This window comes from Thyridium curvatum, assembly GCF_004353045.1.
Source record: "Thyridium curvatum strain D216 chromosome Unknown NODE_35_length_383278_cov_80.659980, whole genome shotgun sequence".
NCBI classification, from domain to species: Eukaryota; Fungi; Ascomycota; class Sordariomycetes; order Thyridiales; family Thyridiaceae; genus Thyridium; species Thyridium curvatum.
The window spans coordinates 136,916-159,253 of NW_022156790.1; the positions used below are offsets into that span (position 1 = coordinate 136,916).

Here is a 22,338-nt window from a genome sequence, read left to right on the forward strand (position 1 = left end):
TGTCAAAGCACTGTTTGTAGGCACACACATACTCCGTAGGTACGAGGCTAGAGCGACAAATACGAGCATGGGGAGATTGGCCAGATTGGCTGGCGGCGGCAGGAAGCAGTAAAAAGGGGACATTCAAAATGATACGCGGTCCCACTACGCGTTACATGCGGCGTCTTAGCCTCCCCACAGTGGTGGCTCTGGTGGGGAGGGGGGCCACTTATATGCTTGCCCGTTAGGGGCAGAGATGGGAATCAGTGGATGGTGCAGCGGTGGTACAGTACAGCACAGCGCACCAGACAGTGGTGGGCGCAGCAAATAGCAGTGGGCGGCAGGCCAGTGACGGGCTGGCAAGACGCACTGAGTTATGCTTCGGCGGTACCTTAGTTGTATGCTTCCTCCTGCCTTGATTTCAACCTCCGCCCACCCCAGCCAATCTGGTGCCTGAATTCCCTCCCTCCCTTTTCTCGGTCCTCCTCCTCCTCCTGTCTTTAAACCACTGTGCCTGATCCCTTTCAAAGCCAATTCTCCTTCCTCACTCTCCCTCACAACCCTTTCTTTTTTGCTCACGCTTCCTCCAATCTTGCTTCGAGCTTTCTTCACCTCCTCCAGCGCACTCGCTACCGTTGGGGATCCTTTTTTTTTCCATGAACTGAATAGCTCCTTTTGTAATTCTGCACCACTCTTCGACACGCTCATTCCACCGCGCAATTTCACTTGCCACTGCTACCACTTCTACCACCATTTCGACGCGGCTATCTCTACTGGCAAAAGGAAAACAGGAAGAAACCAATAACTGAAATCGCACGCGTGCTTTTCGACAAGACTCGCCCATCATGAAGTCCTTCGCTCTCGCATCGGCCCTTGCGGCCGCCTCGATCGTCTCTGCCGGCCCCACGCCCACGGAGAACGAGATGCCCAAGCGCGCTGACACTATCCCGACTGTCACTGCCTCTGGAAACGGTATGGAACATCCATCTGGCTCAATCCGCCTCCCTCCTCCGTGACTGACCCGTTCAAACAGCTTTCTGGGCCGGCAAGGAGCGCTTCTACATCCGCGGTATGGACTACCAGCCCGGCGGTGCCTCCAACCCTGTCGACCCCCTCGCCGACACCACCGTCTGCAACCGCGACATTGCCGAGTTCAAGAAGCTTGGCATCAACACCATCCGTGTCTACATCACCGACAACTCGGCCGACCACAAGGCCTGCATGGACGCCCTCGCCGCAGCCAACATCTACGTCATCCTCGACGCCAACAACCCGCTCTACTCGATCAACCGCTACAACCCCAAGCCCTCGTACAACGACAAGTACCTCCAGAGCGTCTTTGCCACCATCGACGAGTTCTCCAAGTACCCCAACACCCTCGCCTTCTTCTCCGGAAACGAGGTCATCAACGAGCAGCCCAACTCGACCATCTCGGCCAAGTACGTCAAGGCCACCACCCGCGACATGCGCCAGTACATCAAGGTCCGCGGCATCCGGCCCATTCCCGTCGGCTACTCGGCTGCCGATGTCTCGCAGAACCGCCTGCAGCTCGCCCAGTACATGAACTGCGGTACCGATGACGAGCGCTCCGACTTCTTTGCCTTTGTGAGTTGCTCCGCTTCCTCTACGGCTTGTCGGGAGACCTTCCCTTGCTAATGCTATACACCACATACAGAACGACTACTCCTGGTGCAACACCAACTTCAAGACCTCCGGCTGGGACCAGAAGGTCAAGACCTTCAGCGACTACGGTCTGCCCATCTTCCTGTCCGAGTATGGCTGCATCACCAACGGCCGTGACTTTAACGAGGTCCAGGCCCTCATGAGCTCCGAGATGACCAGTGTCTACTCTGGCGGTCTGATGTTCGAGTACAGCATGGGTGACAACAACTTCGGTATCGTCGAGATCAACGACGGCAAGGTCAAGGAGCTGCCCGAGTTCGCCAACTTCGCCAAGGCCAACAGCAAGTACCCCGCCCCGACCGGTGCCGGCGGCGCCGCCTCGACCACCCACTCCGTCGCCTGCCCCACCAAGGACGCCAACTGGGACGTCGACACCACTCTGCTGCCCGCCATGCCCGCTGGCGCCCAGAAGTTCTTCAAGGACGGCGCCGGCAAGGGCCCCGGCCTGAAGGGCTCCGGCTCCCAGGACGGCGGCGACAGCCAGTCCACCGGCGATGCCCAGCCCGGCTCCGGCTCCGCCACCCCGTCCGGCTCCAGCGGCGGCAAGAAGAACGCCGGCGGTGCCCTCATGGGCCCCCTGGACAAGCGCCCCTTCTACGTCGCCGGCTTCGCCGCGCTCATGACTCTTGCTGGTACCCTTCTCCTGTAAAGGGAGGGGTGGTGGTAGTCAAATGATGAGTCCTTTGGTGTTGCGATGAATTTGGTGTAATACATGTATATACAGGATGGGCGACGCGTGTCGAGCTAGCGTTGCGAGACATGGGTGGCTGAAGGGGGATATCCTAACAAAGCCTTGCCTTTTTTTTCATGTTTTTTTATGGTTCTTTTCCTTATACCCAACCCAGACACCCCCTCTGGATCCTGGACGGATCGCAGAGAGAGGGAGATGGGGATGAGGGAGGAAGAAGAAGAAGATGTACACTGGTTTCTCGGTCGTTTTGTCCCATCTTTATTTTTATGCCCAAGGATATCTCGCCGCCTGCTGCGGATTGTGTTTTGTGTTTCTGGGCGGGCTATGGTAAATATATTGATTTAATACGTCGAGACTTGTCTGCGTGTGCCTGTGCCTGTGTGTGTGATATGCCGTTGAGGATACTGCCGAGGAGCCCAGAGGGAGCGAAAGGCTGGTTAATATGAAGCCCGTGGATTTACTCACGTATTCAGGTTGCTTCCCCCTTTCTTCTGTCATCAGAAGGCGAGGTGCCAGTTCATTCAGATGAAATATGGCTTGCTGATGTCATTTCCATCCCGAGTTTTTTTTCCCATTCCGTATCCAGTTCAGTCCTTCCTGACCATGTAGTATTTTTGATCGCTTCACATGTTGAAGAAAGCTATTGCCAGTGCTCTACGCTCAAACTACTGGTTGGGTTAAAAAAAACCCTCGGTGTTGGAGTCAAACAAGAAGCATACAGTATGGAGTACATTGCAACCAAACCTACTTCTTTTCAACTCTGTTTAAAGTCCTCAGGTACGCAGGAATTTCTTGTGTGGCATGAACCAGACAGATAATGACTACTTTGTATCTAGGTACCTGAGGTTCTGCTAGAACATCATACAATCAATGGTCTAACAGAAGCCACTTACATGACTTGCATGTGAGGTCCCAATTAATCAATCAATCCGACACTGTAGATTCACACCGTCGTTATAAACCCTCTAAGAGGGAGATAGCTCCATATACTAAATTTGCCCTGGGGTTGTCCTTGGAGGACCTGCCCCCTCTGATGTCGGATGGCTGTGGCACATCCACCTGAGGCACACTGGCAAAAGAGAAATCTCTAATACCAGGGTGGTCATTGTACTTTACCCTATACCGCTGATAGACATGAATCCGCCTCCATGCCATTTCCCAGTCGGCCAATGCAAATATTGACCTTCGTGTATCAGGATGAGCTCGACCAAGCACTCTTTTACGGCCATCGACACAGTCCCTCATCATGGTAATGGCCTCGAAGCGCCGCCCCTGGTCCTGCAGGATGATGGCGAGGTTCCACTTTAATAACAGTGTGTTTGGATGTTCCTGACCCCCGTACTTCTTTATGCCCTGCAGCGCTCGAAAAATGAGTAACTCGGCCTCTTTAATGCGACCAAGGTCACACAGTGCTAGGCCGAGGATATGGGCGCAGGAGAGAGTTTCTGGATGTTCTGGACCCATCATCTCTATGCTCGAGGTCATCACCTCCTTCAACAGAGACGCGGCCTCTTGCTGGCGTCCTAGCTGTAAGAGAATAGTCCCTAACCGGCGCCTGGACTGCATTGTCACGACATGCCCTTCTCCAAAGACTTGCGGGCAAAGTCGCACCAGCTTTTCTCCCAGATCGAGGGCCTCGCCCAATTTGCGGTTCTCTATATGCATGTCGACAAGTTGGCCCATGCTGAAGAGCGTCTGGGCGTCTTGCTCGCCAAGAACCTCCTTCCTCAGCTCTAACATTCGCGATGAGAGGGCCACCGCATCATCGCGTAGTCCTTGTTTCATATATATGTTCGCCAGAAGATCCATGAGATCGAGTGTTGTGGGATGTTTCTCTTCGAGGGATCTTGCTGCTGCACTTTGGCAACTTTTTGCAAGTTCCCGAGACATTTGGTGTGACCCTGACTTGTGATAGTATAATGCTAAGAATGCTAGTTGAATCAGGGTTAAGTCGTGTTGTTCTCCGTATGACTTCTTGTAGAACTCGCAAACCTTCTCTTGTGCCAGAGTAGCTTCTTTCCGCCTGCCTCTTGAATCTAGCACTTTGGCTAGAGTGTTGTGAACATTCAAAAGCTCCGAGTCTGGTAGCGCGTGGGAGATACTCTGTGCTTTAAGAGTGTAATATTCCGCTCTCTCGACTTGTCCATGGGACAAAAAGAGCCAAGAAATTTCAACCAGTATATCTACCCTCGCCTTCGTCTCATTCAACCTTTCGCTGCCCACCAGCTCTAGAACCGCTAGAGCATGTGGAAGGTACGCACGGCACGTTCCAGATAGGTCGTACTTGTTGAAAGAATAGATCTCTGCCATGGCGACAATGGCGCGCTCCTCGAAGTTTCGTAGCGACTGCTGGCTCCGAGTGAGCCACTTGCGCGTCGCCAGCTGGACGAGCCTGTGCATGGTGAAAGTCTGCCTGCCATCGCCGCCACTGTCGTCACTGATCAAAGAGAACGCCTTCAGAATACCGAGGGCCTTAGTGAGACATAGGTCGCTCACATGCGCTTCTTTACACGGGCTGTGCCTCCGATCGAAGGCGTCAAGAAACGCCCATGGTATGACCTGACGGTCGAGGAGGCTCATTACAGAGAGGATATCGCTAGCATAGTGGTCATTCTTCCGGATCTGCTCGAACGACAGTATGAACGTCTGCGCGACAGCGCGCGGGGTTCCGAGTTCCCGACCGACCGTATCAAACTCTTCGCTCAACAATTCCAGAAGGTGCTGATCACTTTTTTTCAGGAGGTCGAGGTATTGGGTCACCGATATGCTCTTCTCCTGCATGAACGCCGCCGCTTGAACCAGAGCGAGCGGCAGGTGTTCAAGTTGAGCTGATAACGTCGAGTACTCAGTTAGCGAATCTTGATCTCCTGCTCGTTCACTGAAAGCTCGCAGGAGCTCGTTGGATTCGATTTCGTCCATGGGGCCGACCTCGATCAGCGACTTGCCCTTGACCAGTCTGGAACCCACTTGCTTGTTTCTGGTCGTAACGAGGATAGCTCCATGGGCACATTCAGGTATGTACTGCGCCATTAGGTTTCCTTGATTTCCCGGCTCTGCTGAATTGGGAGAGAACACATTCTCGTCGTCTGCATTATCAATGACCATGATCCAGGGACCACTATCCTTTCCTTGGAGCCATCTCTTGACCAATGATGGCATGTCGCCTGTGGGATCGCCGCATCCAGGAGTATGACAGGCCTCTGCGATGGAGACGTAGGCTTGCTTGAACCGCTCGGCCGTGCTGGCGTGAACCCAAAAGATCGAGACGTCTGGATACGTCTCTCGAACCCAGTATAAGAAGGTGAGTGCGATCTGGGTTTTGCTACCAACGCATAAGCTCTCCCGAAGATTTTGCAGATATTTATTAGAACATACCCAATGCCACCCAGACCAAACAGAGCTGCTTTCGGCTGCCATGTATTCTTCGTTCGAGGTGCTAGGTAGCCGAGCTTGTCTCTCAGTTGTTCGAGAATTCCCTGACGACCAACAAAGTCTGGATTGCTGGTGAAGGGCACGAGGACTGTTTATTTTGTTAGTCTGCTTCAGATACAAGTTAGGATGAACAACTTACAAGGCACACAGGAATCACGAGAAGCCAACTGCTTGTCGGCTCCACCCTGGCTACTGTTGTTATGACCGTTGGGTATCATCAACACATCTCTCTCGGTGAGATCAATCTCTCTCACCCACCGACGCAACTCCTGGGCAACCGCCACAAAACCCGGATCATCGCCATTGCCAAATCTCGCAATGTCCTTGTGTTTGGCATGTATCCCAACCGCGATGTGACCTGGCAGGCTGGCTGACTGCGGCAGGACGACCAGTCCCACTCCCGGCAGCGGGAGCTCCTCGTAGAAGCATACGATTTCGATATCGCGCAGACCAAGCTCTTCCCGCCGGGCCTTCAGCATGGACTGGAAGCTCCCCTGTATCCGTGCCAGCACCTCCGAGTCTCGGCGCAGGACGCCCACGATCTGGCTGTTGGTCTGCTTCAGGACGCCCAACTTGCGCGCCAGGAGCTCGGCCCACCGGGCAAGCCCGGATCCCTGGTTCGGCGTGCCCAGGAGCGCTATGCCAAAAGTGCAGAGCAGGACGCGTCGGAGATGCGCCTCAGACCGCTCCCGAGCCTGCACCAGAGCGTCCTGGCAGACCAACCCCCCCAGACTGTGGCAGACGAAGATTACAGGCCGCTCGTTTGTGCAATCATCTTCGCGGTACGATGCCAAGGAGGTCAGAAGTTTAGAACCGTGGTTGCCGACCCGGTTCTCCGAGACCATGCCGCGGATGTCGGCCACGTAGGCGTCATAGCCGAAAGTGAGGACGCGGGCGGCCGTCGGGAGCAGCGCCGGGGGGAGGAGGGTCTGCGGCCAGGGGGCCTCGGCGCCCCTGGCGGTCCAAGTGCGCTCGCGGTCGCCGGTGAGGCCGTGCACGAAGACGATGTCGACTTTCGCGTTCTCGCCCTCCGCGGGATTGTGGAGGAGCTTGATCCCGGAGGGAAACGCCGGCTGCTGCTGCTGCTGCGGCGGCGAGTGGCTCGCCGATGTCGACTGTCTTTTGAAGCGCTGTGTAAAGGTCCGCATTGCGGGCGGGATGTCGGTCAAAGCGATCGGATGTTCGTTGGGATGGGATGAACAGCACGTTCGCAGAACATGCGAAGATAACAGGAGCGCATGCAGATCACGGCGGCTACCTAGATATGTTTGAAGTACATGATTGACGCTAGCCTGAACTGTAGATGTAGATGAGAGAGTGAGGGAGAATTCGGAGACTTGATCGAGTGCACAGAAGTGTATGTTGGACAGCCTTGTCGGAGATGCCTTCAGGCCACCCCCTCCCCAGGATGGCTGACGAGCCGTGGCCAATGAGGATGGCCTGCGTAACATTGGCCATGGTGAAGTGGTTGTACATGCACTGTTTGGCAATTGCCAGTTGGAAGCCCAGGAATACGCCTTGTGAATAAGACAAATGTTCATAGCAGATTTCCATTTCTATACTGACGCACGAGTTACCTAGACTCGAAAAGGACCAAATGAGAAAAGCAACCCTGGTTTCCCAACTCCGAGACGTGTAAGAGAACGATGGAATAAATGACAAAGGGCAGGGAAATTCTTGACAACGCAAAACATTGGGGAGGGGACTGAGCGCAACTCGCAATTCTCTTTCGTTTCATCTCATTTCATTTGGTAGTGGTGGTGGTGCAGTGTCTGCTTCGTTTCTCTTTTTTCCCCTTCCCCCTCCCCCACCCGACGACGCTGACGTAAATGCAGAATTGAGGCATCCGACAGTAGAGACAACAAGGACGTTCCGCTGGAAGATAATACTGATACAGGAAAGCACGAAAGCCAGGGCGCTCGTCAAACCGGCCCTAAGGACGGGAAAGGTGTGAGCGAAGCTTGGCTTGAATCTCGTCGGGCGAAGGCGGCGACTGGAGGGGGTGGTTTGCTGGGCGATTCGAGTCCTGTTGCACTCGACGCACCCGCTAGACTCAAACCCGGACGATTCTCTGGATAAGAAGAAGTCCTGGATCGTGGAGTGGCCTGCAAGTCCTGTCTTTGCCTTCTTGGCGAAGCACCCTATGCTCCGATATCACGGCCCGTCGTCATACCGGTGCTGGGGCCGGCAGACTGCTTTGGCGCGGGAGCGTTGTTCCACGAGAGGTAAGTGTGGTCGCCCAATTTCCTTGGCTTGATCATGTGCGTGACAGTGAAGATAGCTCCAAGGAGGATGCAGACACCACCGACTACGATGTAGGCAATGCCCAAGAAGGGATTCCTGCCTCCCATAACGGTGCGTGTGGTGATGATGATGGACTTGGTGCCCTTGAACATGTCGACCTTGAAGTCTGTTCCAAAGCGTTAGGAAAGGGAGGAAACAAGAACAAGGCATGGTGGACTCACTATTCATGATGCTGACCAGATAGTCGCCGCTGACCATCTTGACTGTGTCGTTGCGCAGGGCAAGCTTGCTGAATGTAGGCAGACCGGCGGTCCTCATCCAGACCATGAAAGGCTCGTCCTCCGCCAGGTTTGGAGGCGGGTTGTTCGCATTGTAGCCATGGGGGTACCGAACGTGCCAGTTCGGAGGAGGGGAGACTTCTGCCATGTTCATGGAGCTCGGGAACTTGCCGTACAGGTCCTTGTCGGACGACCAAGCGATGCCCGTGTTTTTCATCTCGTAGGTCTGGTTGTCAGCGGACTCCGTGGTCAGGAGCACAGGGTTGCCAAAGGTGTCATTGAAGAGCGAGTTGGCGATGAGGCCACACGGATAGTATGGGAATCCTGTAGAGTTGGTCTGAAGAGGGTCGCAGTTAGAGCCCTGGACATCGGCCGTGGTGACCACATCGCCCTTGAGCTGCTTATCAAAGAAGCTGCTCACGTATCGACGGTGATTCTGGTAGAAGTTGGTCAGGTGGTAGTAGAACAGAACAGGCGGGCCCATGTCCTCGGGGATGTGGAACTGAAGTTGGCATTCCCAGACGCCGCCGTCGACTTCCACGCCGTCGTATGAAACTGTCCGATTGATCCGCTTCCACTGAGGCGGGTTGCCTCGATTGCCATTGGTCTTCCACTGGCTGTTAACGTTGTCGCCGGGCATGACGTCAAACTTGTCGATGGGGGCATCTGTGTAGCACTTCGTGTAGTCCATCGAGATCATTTGGACCTGGTTGAGAGCGGGCAGGTCAGCACGGAAGCCGGATGGGAACCGCCCACACCCAGAGGTTGGCACATACTTGAGCGCTCGTGTAGAGCAGGACGCCGCCGATGGGCGCGAATATTATTCCGATCGCAAAGAACAGCGGGAGCACTGTCTTTGGGGTGAGAATAGGTCTGCGAAGCATTAGCGACTCTGGCGATTCTCATCCGGGCATTCCGGCGACGAGACAGAACTGGACCTACTGCCATGCTTTCAATCGCTGCTGTCGAAACGCGGTGTCTGCGCAAAAGAAACATCGTCAGCTGTCGGCTCGGGACCTGGGAAAGACTGCTCTATCGCGGTCGAGGCGATAAACGGCGATGCGCCGCTGGGCGAGGGCCACACATACTCGCAGGTCTCTTGCTCTTCTTCTTCTCGGAGGTCTTGACGGCGTCGAGCTCGTTGGAGGCGATCGAGTCGGCACGGCCGTCCTCGGGAGGGGAGTCGGTCCCACGCGCCATGATGGTGATCCGGTTGCTGGCTCGTAGAATTGTGCGGCGGCCCGGAATGGTGGTGGTTTGGACAGAATCGCTTCGTGGGATCGAAGTTGGCCTTGCACGTTTCTCCCAGGGGTTCAAGGACGGGTCGTCAGCGAGCGTGGCGCCCTCGGAGCCACAGCCCCAGTGCTACTTTTAGCGGCGGTTGCTGAATACGACGCGCTGTATCAGGTTACGTGCTGCAGAGAGGGTGGGGTGTCGGATCACGGGACTCTGCACGTGCCCTCTCTTTGAAACCAGGGAGATCATCGCGTCCAGGCAGCCAAGCTGGGCAATTTATTTCATGTAGAGTACAGCACAGTGGACAATAAGCAGATTCCATGTCCAGTTCTTGCAAAAGGTGTACTACATGTACTTTGGTCCAAAGATCTCATGACTGTCTATTGAGGGGCATAAGATGTGAAAATGCTAGACAGGACCGGCTGGTCTTTGAAGCTGCCAGACAGTCTCGAATTCTCAAGCAACAAAGAACTATGGCATCTAGGTTAGCTACCTATGTTGCTCGGATGGACCGAGTGTGCCCGCAATGCAGATACCTACGCCGTAAGGATCAATGGCTGCCTTCCATGGCCTCCTTGCCTGCGTAACAGGGAGATTGCAGCGCAACTGTTGCTAGGGAAGGCTGCCGGAATGTCTTCAAGATTGCGGTTGAGACATTGGAGCCAGTACAAACCCAGACTGACTCAAAAGTATAAAGTCAAATATGCTCTGTTTATTGCACTGCAACATGACTCGACTGGGCGTATCAAATAGTCCCACCGACGCTTTTCCTTCAGAATTGTTATCGAGCAAAGAGCATGTTAAAAGCAAGAGATTGGGCTCTACCAAACGGCGCTGAATAATTTAGCCATCCATCACATGGGCCAACATCGCAGAAAGTGATCAACAAAGACGACCCGAGTATGGTTAGTTGCTTTTGCAGCTAGCCTGCTGCACAGTCAAGGCTATTGATCCGGAAAGATGAAAGCCGTCATTTCTCAGTCTCGGTCACCACGAGGGGCAATTTATTCAAAGAACATGCAAGCATATCAGCAGTTTCATGCGAGGTGATGACGGGATCAATACGATGAAGGCCAGGGAGATGAAATGCAGGCGGCCCAATACGTTCTGAAACTGGCGGCATAGCGCCCCATTTTCAGGGCCGCTCTCCCACCAGCTGCAACAGAAGCTTTCAGAAGCTCAGAAGCTCTGGTGGATGGAAGGACAGAAGCGCGAGGAGGCCGAGAGGGGCACACCGATGGGGAACTGGGAGGGCTGGCCTGGGCGTGCCAAGCAGGGATGTCATAGCGGGCCACTCGCTGATCCGTGCGCCTTCTAGAAGGGTTCGCTGCCCGATCGACGGCTCTGAGTGGCTGCCGCAGGCTGGGGGGGCAGCTCCATCGAGTTGATCTCCTGCGTTTGTCTCTCTCAGCACAAGCCCTCATGCAGCGTGCTGAAGGCTAGGTCGAGCAAGCTTCGACAGCCGGCTCGCAACGAGCCCAAGTGGCCCAACAGTGTAGATCTGACCTCTCTTTGGCTTGTTTCCACCGCCTAGACTCAAGGGATTCCATGTTGGAGGAGGGAAGAAAGCGAGACCATATCGGCAGGGTGACGTGAGTGAGGTCTGCCCTTCTCCTCTTGGAGGGTGCATTTTAGGGACTTAGTCCAGGTACCTAGTTTAGTCGAGGGAGGTACCTCAGCCAGCCACCCACTCGCTGTGGAAAGCACATGTACCAAAAACTGGATCTCGGTCTCAACTGCCACTACCACTGCCACCACCATCATCCCGATACCCCCCACCTTTGCTGCTCGCCCTCACTATCTCTCTCTCCTCACACCTCCCCAGTCAGTTCCTCTTGACTCTTTCACACTGCGCATCTCTCAAAGAAATACGTAGAGCTTCCCACACCCACCGCACCTCCTTCAAGACCCCCAAAAGCACAGACACTTGCCCGACCTGGCTTGCTTTACTTTTTTGTCATTGCATCTCTGGTCTGTTCCCAACCTTTCCCTTCTCTCCCCTCCTTTCTCTTCGTGATCTCTCCTATCGAAGCTGCTTCGACGGCATCATATTGTACGGTCGTCGACCCTCACAATCCCGCCGCGCCTTGCACAATACAACCCACTCGCCTCCACGCCGACCGGATAGCATAGCTTGCCGATCTGAGGACCGCCTTGCTGATCCAGCTGGAGATCAGAGCTGTCCCCGCTTTCGACCGTTGCATCTCGCCCGATTCCCCCCTCTCGATACCTCGCTTCATTTTGTGACGCATTCCCGCCTTTGACCACTCTCCTCGTCATCTATCCTCAGTGTCCTCTTCTGCAGAACCAGAAGCGGCATCAAAACCTTGTAAGCAATCTCCCACGAGCACAATCACGAACACTTCGGTATCTGCGAATTCCCAATTCCATCACGAGCTCTGCCAGGCGTTGAGATATCTGTTTCAACGAGATTTTGGTATGAATGGAGTGGCCTACTCGTTGAGGGACTATCATATCTCTTGTTAAGCAGGATCGTTCGTGTCGCGCGCTCGACTTACTTGGGCGACACATCCATCATATATATGATCCGATTGTTTCTAACACAGATTCCAGGACTTTTATTCCCTCTACGTTGTCTGCATTCGGCGCCCAGTCGATTGGTATGTCTCTCCTCTCGACCTCAACGCGGAATACATGGGGAGCATAGCATTACTTTGAAGCTCCGCGTAGTTTCCCGGTCCCAGAAGCTAATGTCCTGTTTGTTAGACTCCTGACGACTTTCTGTGTACCTCAACGATAGACGATTGGGATACCACTCGATCACACTGCGACTGACGCATCTACCTCCAGCCCACCAAGGCTCCTTTCAATACACCCTTGAGTCCGTGTCGATCCAAGGAAACATGTCGGGCGTGCCATTCACGAGTCCTTTCGGGGCCAACTCGAATCCATTTGGCTCCGGCTCGAGATCCAACGCGGCTGGTGGCATGCAGCAAGTGATTGAAGAGGAGGAGAATGACACAATTACCTCGCCCACAACACCAAACTTTGCCCTCCAGCCAAGCCCTCGTGGGCCGTTTGGGGGAGATGCAGCCTCTGACCAAGCCGCAAACGCACCCCAGAACCCACCTCCTGGTGAATATCCCGCCCAGTACAACTTTGGTCGCCGAACGTCCGTCTCAGCCGAGTCTTTGAAGCCGAACGCCGATTCATATGATAATTGGAAGCCTCCTGTGCACCCGAAGAATCCTGAGCAACTGGAGCGGCTCAAGAAGGCTATCGAGGGTAACTTTTTGTTCAGCCATTTGGATGAAGAGCAGAGTGCCCAGATTCTGGGTGCCCTGGTAGAAAAGCCCATTCCCGCCAAAGATATCAAGGTCAGTGAAAGTGAGACTATTTCAGTGAAGTGCCCCAGAAATCTGACAATCTCTCGCAGGTTATTTCTCAAGGAGACGCCGGAGACTTCTTCTATGTTGTAGAGAAGGGTAGTTTTGACGTCTATGTCAGTAGCAGTGGCGCACTTCAGCCAGGCCCGGAAGGCATGGGCCAGAAGGTCGGCACCATTGAGGCTGGTGGATCCTTCGGCGAGCTTGCCTTGATGTACAATGCGCCCCGCGCAGCGACCGTCGTGTCTGCCGAGCCGAATTGTACCCTTTGGGCCTTGGATCGGCTGACCTTCCGCCGCATCCTGATGGAGTCGACTTTTGCTCGCCGGCGCATGTATGAGACCTTCTTGGAGGAAGTGCCTCTTCTGTCGACCCTTACCCCTTACGAGAGGTCCAAGATTGCCGATGCGTTGGAGACGCAGAAATTCCCTCCGGGCACTACGATCATCAAGGAGGGCGACCCAGGCCACTCCTTCTACCTCCTGGAGAGCGGAGAGGCAGATGCGTTCAAGGAGGGCACGGACACGAGCGTCAAGCGTTATGGGAAGGGCGACTTCTTTGGCGAGCTCGCGCTGTTGAACGATGCCCCCCGTGCCGCGAGCGTAGTATCCCGCACCGAGGTCAAGGTAGCCACTCTTGGCAAATCTGCCTTTCAGAGACTGCTTGGTCCCGTCGAGGGCATCATGAGGCGGACCAGGTATGAGGGAGTCAAGGCAGGTGTGGAGGAGATGGATCCCCTACATACCGCATAGCCTTTCTCGATTTCCTTGGACACGGCAACATTGCCCAGTAGGATCTTCGACTCGGGCAATTGCAGGAAGCAAAAGACAATCAAGGAGTTCGACTTTTCACTTTGATATATCCGGCTTCCCGGCGTTTAAGGGCCCTTTTTTCGAGGCTCTCCCTTTCGCTGATACGGACATGACTTGGACCATTGTTAACTTGTTGTTATTTGATACCTGGGAGTGGAAAGTAGTAGCAATACAATGCTGCAGAAGCATCGTTCGTTTATAAATTCTTTAGAGTAATCTCACGCTTGTTCTTGATACATGTTGATTCAACGCCGTCAACGCCAGTCCAATGCGACCTAGAACTACCGTAGTCCTTACGCCCTGTTTTGTTTTGAAAACACTCGAGAGTCCCCACTCCTTGCTACAGCACACGGATGGCTAGACTCTCTGCTTCTAGGCCAACTGTCTCCAGGCTGATCATGGATCCAGGCCCTTCCCGAATCAATGCCAGACCACATGTATACATCTCGTACCTTCTGCGCTCATCATCCCTGCAGCCGCCTGGCCTCGAGGACCTTCTGCCGCAGCTCCTCGGCAGCAAGCTCGGTCTCGAGCACGCGACCGACGCCCCGGCGCCAGTTCTCCTCGAGGGTGGCGACCTCGCCGGCGACGTCGGCCTGGGCCTTTTGGCGGCGCAGGGTGACGAGGTCGACGTCGCGGCGGGCGGCGGCCAGCTCGGCCTCGAGGCCCGCGAGCTCGGCCTCGAGCTGCCAGTTGCCGACGAGCCAGCTGTTCTTGCCGTGCGAGTCGAGCAGGGCGAGGTGCGCCCTGCGCTGGGCGAGGTAGGCGCGCGAGGCGTAGGCGCGCTCGAGCGCGGAGCGCAGGTCCTCCGCCGAGGGGCAGTTTGCGGTGGAGGAGGAGTCTGTGGCCACGTCGGGCAGCTCGGGGGCCTCGTAGCGCGAGAGGTCTATCGCGCGCAGGGGCTGGCGCGGGTGGGCGCCCACGCGGGCGAGCTCGGCGGCCAGGGCGGGCGTGAAGGCCGGGCGGTGCGGCGGCGGGAGGAGCGCGTGGTAGGGGTCGTCTGGGACGGCGGCGCGCTCTGCTGCTATGAGGGCCTCTGCGGCGGCGCGTTCCGAGGCGGTCGGGGCTGGGTCTATGTCTGTTTTAGGGGGGTAAGGGTTAGCCTTTTTGTATAAGAGGGAGAAAGAGGGTGAGAGATAGAGAGGGAGGGAGAGAGAGAGAGAGGGGAGATTGCGATTGGGACTGGGAGGGACTCTTACAGGGTAGGGATTCGTGGATTGTTGTTATGGATGGCATTGTGGGTGTGTGTTTGGTATATGGATTGCCAAGAGGAAAGGGTTAGTCGAAGATGTGATGGATGGAAGAGCGAGATATGGAGACAGCTGACTCCCTGTTTCGTGGTTGCGACAGGTGTGGTGGGTGTTTGTGCTGCTGGAAAGGAGTTTGATGATACTGATGAGCCGGTTTGCGATGGTTTGGATGCTCTCCCAAAAATTCAATGTTCCCGCGTAGTAAAAAAGTGGAGCGCTTGCAGGTGCTTTCAACCCGAGTCTTGAATACGGGGAACTGCAGAGTCTGACAGCAGCAGATTGCTTTTTTCAATGATACTTCATGCAGCTTTCAGATGAACATGCTGATATCGTGATGGTCTTTTGATTATGGAGAATTGTAATTCATGAAATACCCTTGTTTCATTCCAGGGTATTCCAGCATCCAGCCCTCGTCGAGCCTTGCTATGGCACAGTACAAGTACTTGTACATCATTGATCCAGATTGATAGCTGCATGCAAGGCTTGACTCGCCGATGCTCCGGGTGTTTGATCTGACAAGAGTGCCCACAAATCACATGTGAGAGCTGCTCCAGGCTGATCTTCACAAGCCAAGTGTCACGAGGACATGCAGAACCGCAAACCACAGAACACAACCTCCGCATTCGCAATCTTGCCCTGTCTGGGCCAACTTGCATCGACTGGCAAATGAATGGACTGTGGGGAAATCTTGCAGTGCAAAAGCTGCCAGGCTTCCCCTCTGGCAAAAAGCGAGCCTACAAAGGGACAAGCGCGCTGTGGGAAGTGGAGAGGTGGGGCCGGCCAGCGCTGAGGTCGCGGGCAGCACATGAAGCAGCACACTGAGGCATGGCAAAAGCGCCGAGGTTCACATGCGCGCAGCTCGCTGACAGGGCGTCATCGCATCCCGGCTTTCCCTGCCATCCTTCCAGTCGACCAAACCAAAACCTCCCGCAGGATAAGTAATCTTAAATACCCCGGACACCACAAATCCGACGTCTCTTCTTCTCCCCTCTGTCCCATCTTTCTATATAGGCTACCTACTACGTCAATCCAAAGAGTATCATTGTCTGGTCGCCTGCGCCTTTCCCACACAAACTCACCACCTCACACATCCACATCCACACAGCAATCATGTCTCTGACGAGCGGTACGTCCTGACCACTGCAAAATAGAGCCCGGCCCACCCAAGCTGACAGCTGTCCTTCCTTGGCAACAGACAAGTTCCCCTCCTCGGCCGCCTTTGACGCCATCAACGAGGCGCTCAACGCTAGCGACGCCGACCGCAAGGATGCGATCAAGCAGGGCAACGCCGTCTTTGCCTTCACCCTTAAGAACGGTGGCGGCGAGACGGAGAGCTGGACGATCGACCTGAAGAACTCGGGCAAGGTTTCCAAGGGCATCGAGGGCAAGCCCAATGGTGAGTGGTCTCTTGGCGCTGCAACTACCACTTGATTGTCCCCGGCGGCTGACCCTCGCATCGCTGTCGATAGTCACGCTATCACTGTCGGACAGCGACTTTGGCAACCTCGTTACCGGCAAGGCCAATGCCCAGCGGCTATTCATGTCGGGCAAGCTCAAGATCAAGGGCGATGTCATGAAGGCGACGAAGCTCGACCCCATCCTGAAGAAGGCCCAGACCAAGGCGAAGCTGTGAGGGAGGAGAGCGGTGGAGGCTTGCACATGTATGGTTGGGGTGAATGGGAGGTGCTTTTGTATTTCTTGTGCTGTATCCTACGCATTTAGACCACATGCCGGCATGATATGGCCTGCAATCAACCATGGCAATTGACGAATCACAGAGATGGTCCCTGGTGACGTGCTGCAGAATCTCGGATTTTGACATGCAAACGACGGGCTGCCACGTGAGTCAAGTATCAGTGTACTACATCAATAGGACTGCAGTGAAGAGACGAGGTATCGGCCGGCCATGTGAATGGGGGTTGTCAATAATCATTTCGGGGACTGATGATGATGCACTCCCCTGATTTCTATATCTGTGTCTCCCTCGTTCTTTGTCCTAGCCTTGCCAAGTTCCACTCCTCCACCCTACAAGTCGTTGCTCTGATATGCCATCCCCTTGTCGCCTGTGTTTTTGTCGAGTCGTCGACCTCCACGACAAAGAGTCGAAGCTGCAAGCTGCCATGCATCCTCCAATACATGGTACTTGATCGCACATGCAAACCCGCAGTCTAGCAAGTTGAGGCTAACATTGATTTCCCTGAAGTGTCTGTGCCTTTTGTTTGGGTGTCCTCGACTCGTCTGCAAGAGACGCCGACAGAAACTAGAGACGGCCTCTTATGTCATCACACACACATTTTGGCCTATGTCCGTTTTCGGTCGAGCCAAGCACTGGAGTCGTTCTCGGTGGTGCCTGAGGCTCTGTGGTTAGGCACCCAGGCCTAATAAGCGCCACCCCAGAGAAAAAGAAAGATCATCGACTCGATTGGGCTTGGCTCGTGCACACTCCAGCTTGCTGCGTTCAGCCAGGGACAAAGCAGGGTTCAGGTTCAGGGGAAGAAGTGTGGCCCAGAGAGCTCGACCAATTTTCCACCACAGGACAGTGGGCGGCTCGCACTAACCTTTTTTTCACAGGGGACCATCAGCTGCCAGCCAGACCTGACCAGCTCGACCACACCAAAACACCCGCCCAAAATTTTGTGTCGAAGGATTTCCTTGCTCCCTCTGAAAAGCGACCATACATCGGGGCAGCCCTTTGTTGCGCGAACCCCCCCCCAAAGCCAGACAGACGTCTCCTTGCTTCTCTTTCATCTCTCTCCCATCCTCTATGCCCTTTTAATACTGTCTTTGTTCTTGTCTGAGCACCTTGCTTTATCATCCCATCCTCCGGCCACGGTGACGCGTCGACGAGAGTTGGGGCAGCCGTTCTGCGCATTTCCGTGGTGCACCGTTTCGCCCCATCACGACCTTTTTTTTTACCCTCCGCGCTGGCCATCACCGGCGGGAAGCTTCAATCCGAACCACCTCGAAAATTCACCGCACGCGCCTTCTATGAATCACCTATAGAAACCCCATCGTACTTTCCTGCCCCTTTCGCGCGCCACGCTTTGACGCGACGGTTTCCCCCTTCACTGCCCACAACCTCGCAACCATGGATCCGCCCCAAAAGCGTCAAAAGTCCTGGCTCAGCAGCCTCCTCGGCGGCCGTTCCACGACCGAGTCTCCATCATCGACAAACCCGACCGAGAAAGACCACTCTCGATCGGCAAACTCGACTGGCACGACAACGCCCTCCAAAGCGCGCGTGGGTTTCGCAGTGCCGAGCGTCGCGTCCCCCGAGAGTCCCGTTAAGCGCGCCTCTCCCTCGCTCTTGGCCCAGAGGAAGATCTTTGAGCGCCCTTCCGGCCCATCTAACAAACTGGCGTCGAGCACGCCCAAGGTGACCAACTTCAACTCGGTGTCGACTCCGCGCACCATGTTTCGGGCCTCGACGAGAGACGGCCCCAGCTTCACCTTCACCCCTCGAGTGCCCCCCAATACCATGAAAGAATCGTTCCCTCCGGCCACACCCGGCCGGTCCTTCCGAGCCTCGACCGCCGAGCTCACCGGCAGGGGCATGTCCAAGATAACATCGAGCCATGATCTCTTCCAGATGAAGATCCCCGAGCCCGACCCCAAGCTCACCGGCGAGGCCATCTCCAAACAGGTGCCCAAGGATGCGAACCGCACCGGCTCCATCTATGCGAATGAGTATCTGGCTCACCTGTGCCCTCCCGAATTCACCGATGACCAGAGGAATCAGTTCTTCTGCATCCTTGACCTGCGTCGGCTGAAATACGCTGCGGACGAGATCTTCGTCAAGAAGGATTGGAAACTGAACATCTTGAACTTTGCAAAGGAGTATGAGAAGAGCAGGAGCCTCATCATGCTGCGATACGGCCTCTACGAGTTCAAGTCGGTCAAGGTGTCCAAGGAAGTCTTCGATAAATGGAAGACTGATAACAATGTGCCCAATGGCGAAGATGAGGCGCAAGAGGAGGAGGTTGCACCTCCTCGTTCGACTGCCAAGGTAAACGGTACAGCTGGAATCCTCCGCGCCGGAAAGAGAAAGGCACAGGACGAGTTGCAACCCAAGTCATCGCTGCTCGACTCCTCGGCAACAACGCAGAGCAAGCGACCGCGGGCTGCGGAGAGGGAGCCGCTCGCCGAGACGACTACTCCGGCTCTTAACAAGAGCTCGAACAAGCGTAAGGCGGACAAGTTTGACGATGAACCCGGACCCGCTCCCCGAGCTGCGCCGGCGCCCCCAAAGTCGGCCTCGAGAACTTTCCTCGAGAGGGTTGCCAATACCCCGCGCAAAGAACCCGAACCCGCCAAGTCAAACGATACCCCCTCCGCGCTGAAGCCCAAGGCAACCCCTTTTGCTCAAGCGGCAAAGCCTGCCGCTAGTAGCCTCGCACGTTCGGTATTTGACAGCGGACTCAAGCCGCCGACCGGACAGGCTGGCGCCTCTAGCAACATCTTTAGCTACCTTTCTGATGCTAGCTCTGCCAAGGGTAGCGGTGTTGGCGGTGATGCCGATGGAGAAGACACCGACGAGTCTGACGAAGACGAGTCGGAAGCCCAGGAGGCCAGCCAGAGCGACGAGCCCAGCGTCGCCGCTAGCGGAAGCGCTGCTACACCCCAGCCATCTTCGCAGGCCGGCGCTGGCTCGATTTTCGCGCCCAAACAGCCCGCATCTACGAATGGAGAGTCAAGTGTCTCTTCGGAGGCTAGTGAGGCACAGACCGGCCGTAGCCTGTTTGACCGAGTCAACAAGGATAGCGATGGCCAACCTATCCGCGTGTTCCCTGCCGGCTCCGAGACTCCCCGCTTCGGTAGTGCCGCGCCGTCCGAGTCTGGGGCCGTTGCGCCTCCCGAGAAGGATGCCGAGCCCGCCGCCACAAACAAGACTTGGAACCCCGACACCCCGCTCAAGTTCGCTGCTCCTTCATCTCAGCCCCAGAGCTTGTTCGGTGGTGCCTCGGTCTCCAAGCCCAAGGAGTCGACCACTCCGGCGACTGGCTTCATCTTTGGTGCTACACCCGCCGTGACCAAATCGTCAGAGCCCCAGGCCGAGGAAGCACCCAAGCCTGCTGCCCCCAAGTCCATATTCGGCACCAACACCAGCACCAGTGCATTCCCCGCAAACACGAGTTCAAGCACCACCTCTTTGTTTGGCAACTCCGTTAGCAAGCCCCCCGCTGTGCTATTCGGCCAACCTAAGAGCACGGAGCCCAAGCCTGCCGAGGAAGCGCCCAAGGAGTCTGCCGTACCTGAGCCAACCACGCAACAGAAGTCTCTCTTTGGGAACGTGAACAGCACGGCCGCTGCCAAACCTGCCACTCCTCAACCGCCGTCAACCAACATGTTCGGCAAGCTTGCCACGGAGGCTAGTACAACACCCGCGGCACCCCAGGCTAACAACCTGTTTGGAAGCACTCCCAAGCCTAACGGTAGCGTCTTTGGCTCTACCACCCCCGCTCCGGCCACCAGCGAGCCTGCTAAGATGCCGGCTTTCGGCGCGACTACGAGCCAACCCGCCTCCGCCCCCGCCTTCGGTTTCCCGTCCGCAACCCCCTCTGCCGCCCCTTCAGAGGGCCAGAAGACTCCTGCTGCCGAACAAACTTCCATTTTTGGCGCCTCGACGACTCCTGCCCCACCCGCATCGCAGGAGCCTAAGTCGGCGGCACCAGAACCGGCAGCGCAGACTGAGCCTGCCAAGAGCCAGCCCAGCTTGTTTGGCAGCACGCCCGCGCCCTCTGGCGGCATCTTCAACTTTGGTGCCACCTCTCAGAACGCGGCGGCGCCTTCGCCAGCCCCAGCGGCTTCCTTCACCTTTGGACAGGAGGCTTCCAAGCCGGCGACCACGCCCCAATTTGGTGCAGCTGCTAATGGCGGTGGCAGCGCGGGATCCTCGTTCACTTTCACTGCTGGAGGTGCAGGAAGCGCCGGCCAGTCGTTCAACAACCCCTTCGCGACTGGTGGCTCGAATGAAGGCCAGTCATCATCGTTTACCTTTGGCTCGACGCAACCTGCTGGTGAGACCAGCGGTACGACCCCCTTCATGTTTGGTGCTAGTGGCGCTGGTGCAGGAACGTCGACCCCGGCGGCCACCTTCACATTTGGGGGCTCTCAGCAGGCCTCTGGCACGTCGACCCCGACGAGCAACGTATTCGGTGGCGCATCGACCAGCGCGGCACCGGCGCCCATCTTCAACTTTGGTGGCGGTGGTGGTAGTGCCAACGCACAGCCTGGAGGACTGTTTGGCCAGCAACAGCAACCCGCGAGCTCTGGTCTCGGCTTCAACTTTGGACCCCCCATGGGAGGGACGTCGACAGGTACTAGTAAGTATCCGCGCCGTTTTGGTCGAACGCAACCCCGCCGCGCAAGTGCATTGATTTAACGTGCCGTTTGTTGCTTTAGACACCCCTTTTACTCTTGGTGGGGCTTCCAGCCTGGCCACAACGCCAGCGACGGGGACACCCGAGCCGGGAGCCACGCAGGAGCAAGCTGCTGCACAACGAGAGGGACAGACCGCTGACGGAGATGAGGAGAGACAGGCTCAAATCAGTTTAACCGAAGGCGGGCCGGGCGAGGAGGACGAGGCCGTCGTCCATGAGGTGCGGGCCAAGGCCCTGAGGCTCAAGACGTCCAAGGACGATGACGAGGAGGGCGACTCGGGCAAGGACGGCAAGAAGAGTCCTTGGAACGTGATGGGCGTCGGCCCCCTCCGGCTGCTCAAGCACAAGACGACGGGTGCGGTGCGACTTTTGCTGCGGGCGGAACCCAGAGGACATGTGGCTCTCAACAAGGCGGTGCTGCCCAACTTTACGTACAAGCCGGAGACGGGCGGCAAGTATGTCAAGCTGACGACTTCGAACGACAAGGGCGACGGCTTGGAGACGTGGATGCTGCAGGTCAAGACGATGGAGTCGGCTCAGGCCCTAGCGAATGCTCTGGAGGCCAACAAGTCGGCCAACAAGAAGTGAAAGGAAAAAAAGGAGTTGTTTTTGTTTCCCCTGCGAGCACAGCAATTACAATGATGAAGAAGAGTATAATACAAAAAAGGGGGTCCTTGTCAGCTTTATTTGTCCAAACAGCAATTCCGGCATATATCTACTGCTGCTGCTTTTTGCGATTCATTGCATCGTCAAGGAAGAGATTTCTTTTGGAGGAGGACACGGAGGAGGCGGGAAGCCGGACGGTATATCTCTGGGCGGTTGGTTTTTCTTTTCTTTTTTTTCTTTTTCTCGATGGCACAGAAAATGCATCTCTCTATATCATTGTATGGAGGATAAAGGGGGTGGGCGGCACATCATCAGCAGGCGTCTTTTGCACCTTGTTCTTTTTTTTCGCCATTTTGCGCCTGGGCATTGCTCTCTCAAGGAGGGAGGCATGTATTGTAGA

General features: G+C 55.8%; 7 protein-coding genes across 7 annotated transcripts; 4 read left to right on the forward strand and 3 right to left on the reverse strand.

Moving 5' to 3' along the window:
• Nucleotides 1-824: 824 nt before the first annotated feature.
• E0L32_006245 (uncharacterized protein) lies at nt 825-2,311 on the forward strand (the record flags this gene model as incomplete). Its single annotated transcript, XM_031140856.1, has 3 exons — nt 825-951; nt 1,013-1,584; nt 1,655-2,311. The coding sequence occupies 3 exons, from the start codon at nt 825-827 to the stop codon at nt 2,309-2,311; spliced, it is 1,356 nt and encodes a 451-aa protein (XP_030994983.1).
• Nucleotides 2,312-3,307: 996 nt separating this feature from the next.
• On the reverse strand, nt 3,308-6,933 carry E0L32_006246 (uncharacterized protein; the record flags this gene model as incomplete). The annotated part of the gene is made up of 3 exons (XM_031140858.1): nt 3,308-5,675; nt 5,729-5,873; nt 5,925-6,933. 3 exons carry the CDS (start codon nt 6,931-6,933, stop codon nt 3,308-3,310), a joined length of 3,522 nt encoding a protein of 1,173 aa, XP_030994984.1.
• A 993-nt stretch (nt 6,934-7,926) lies between these two features.
• Nucleotides 7,927-9,507, reverse strand: E0L32_006247 (uncharacterized protein; the record flags this gene model as incomplete). Its single annotated transcript, XM_031140859.1, has 5 exons — nt 7,927-8,195; nt 8,251-9,013; nt 9,084-9,180; nt 9,250-9,286; nt 9,396-9,507. 5 exons carry the CDS (start codon nt 9,505-9,507, stop codon nt 7,927-7,929), a joined length of 1,278 nt encoding a protein of 425 aa, XP_030994985.1.
• A 2,900-nt stretch (nt 9,508-12,407) lies between these two features.
• Nucleotides 12,408-13,642, forward strand: E0L32_006248 (uncharacterized protein; the record flags this gene model as incomplete). Its single annotated transcript, XM_031140860.1, has 2 exons — nt 12,408-12,881; nt 12,941-13,642. The coding sequence occupies 2 exons, from the start codon at nt 12,408-12,410 to the stop codon at nt 13,640-13,642; spliced, it is 1,176 nt and encodes a 391-aa protein (XP_030994986.1).
• Nucleotides 13,643-14,166: 524 nt separating this feature from the next.
• E0L32_006249 (uncharacterized protein) lies at nt 14,167-14,938 on the reverse strand (the record flags this gene model as incomplete). Its single annotated transcript, XM_031140861.1, has 2 exons — nt 14,167-14,774; nt 14,902-14,938. 2 exons carry the CDS (start codon nt 14,936-14,938, stop codon nt 14,167-14,169), a joined length of 645 nt encoding a protein of 214 aa, XP_030994987.1.
• Nucleotides 14,939-16,062: 1,124 nt separating this feature from the next.
• On the forward strand, nt 16,063-16,585 carry E0L32_006250 (uncharacterized protein; the record flags this gene model as incomplete). The annotated part of the gene is made up of 3 exons (XM_031140862.1): nt 16,063-16,078; nt 16,148-16,348; nt 16,422-16,585. The coding sequence occupies 3 exons, from the start codon at nt 16,063-16,065 to the stop codon at nt 16,583-16,585; spliced, it is 381 nt and encodes a 126-aa protein (XP_030994988.1).
• Nucleotides 16,586-18,040: 1,455 nt separating this feature from the next.
• On the forward strand, nt 18,041-21,920 carry E0L32_006251 (uncharacterized protein; the record flags this gene model as incomplete). The annotated part of the gene is made up of 2 exons (XM_031140863.1): nt 18,041-21,275; nt 21,355-21,920. The coding sequence occupies 2 exons, from the start codon at nt 18,041-18,043 to the stop codon at nt 21,918-21,920; spliced, it is 3,801 nt and encodes a 1,266-aa protein (XP_030994989.1).
• Between the last annotated feature and the right edge of the window lie 418 nt (nt 21,921-22,338).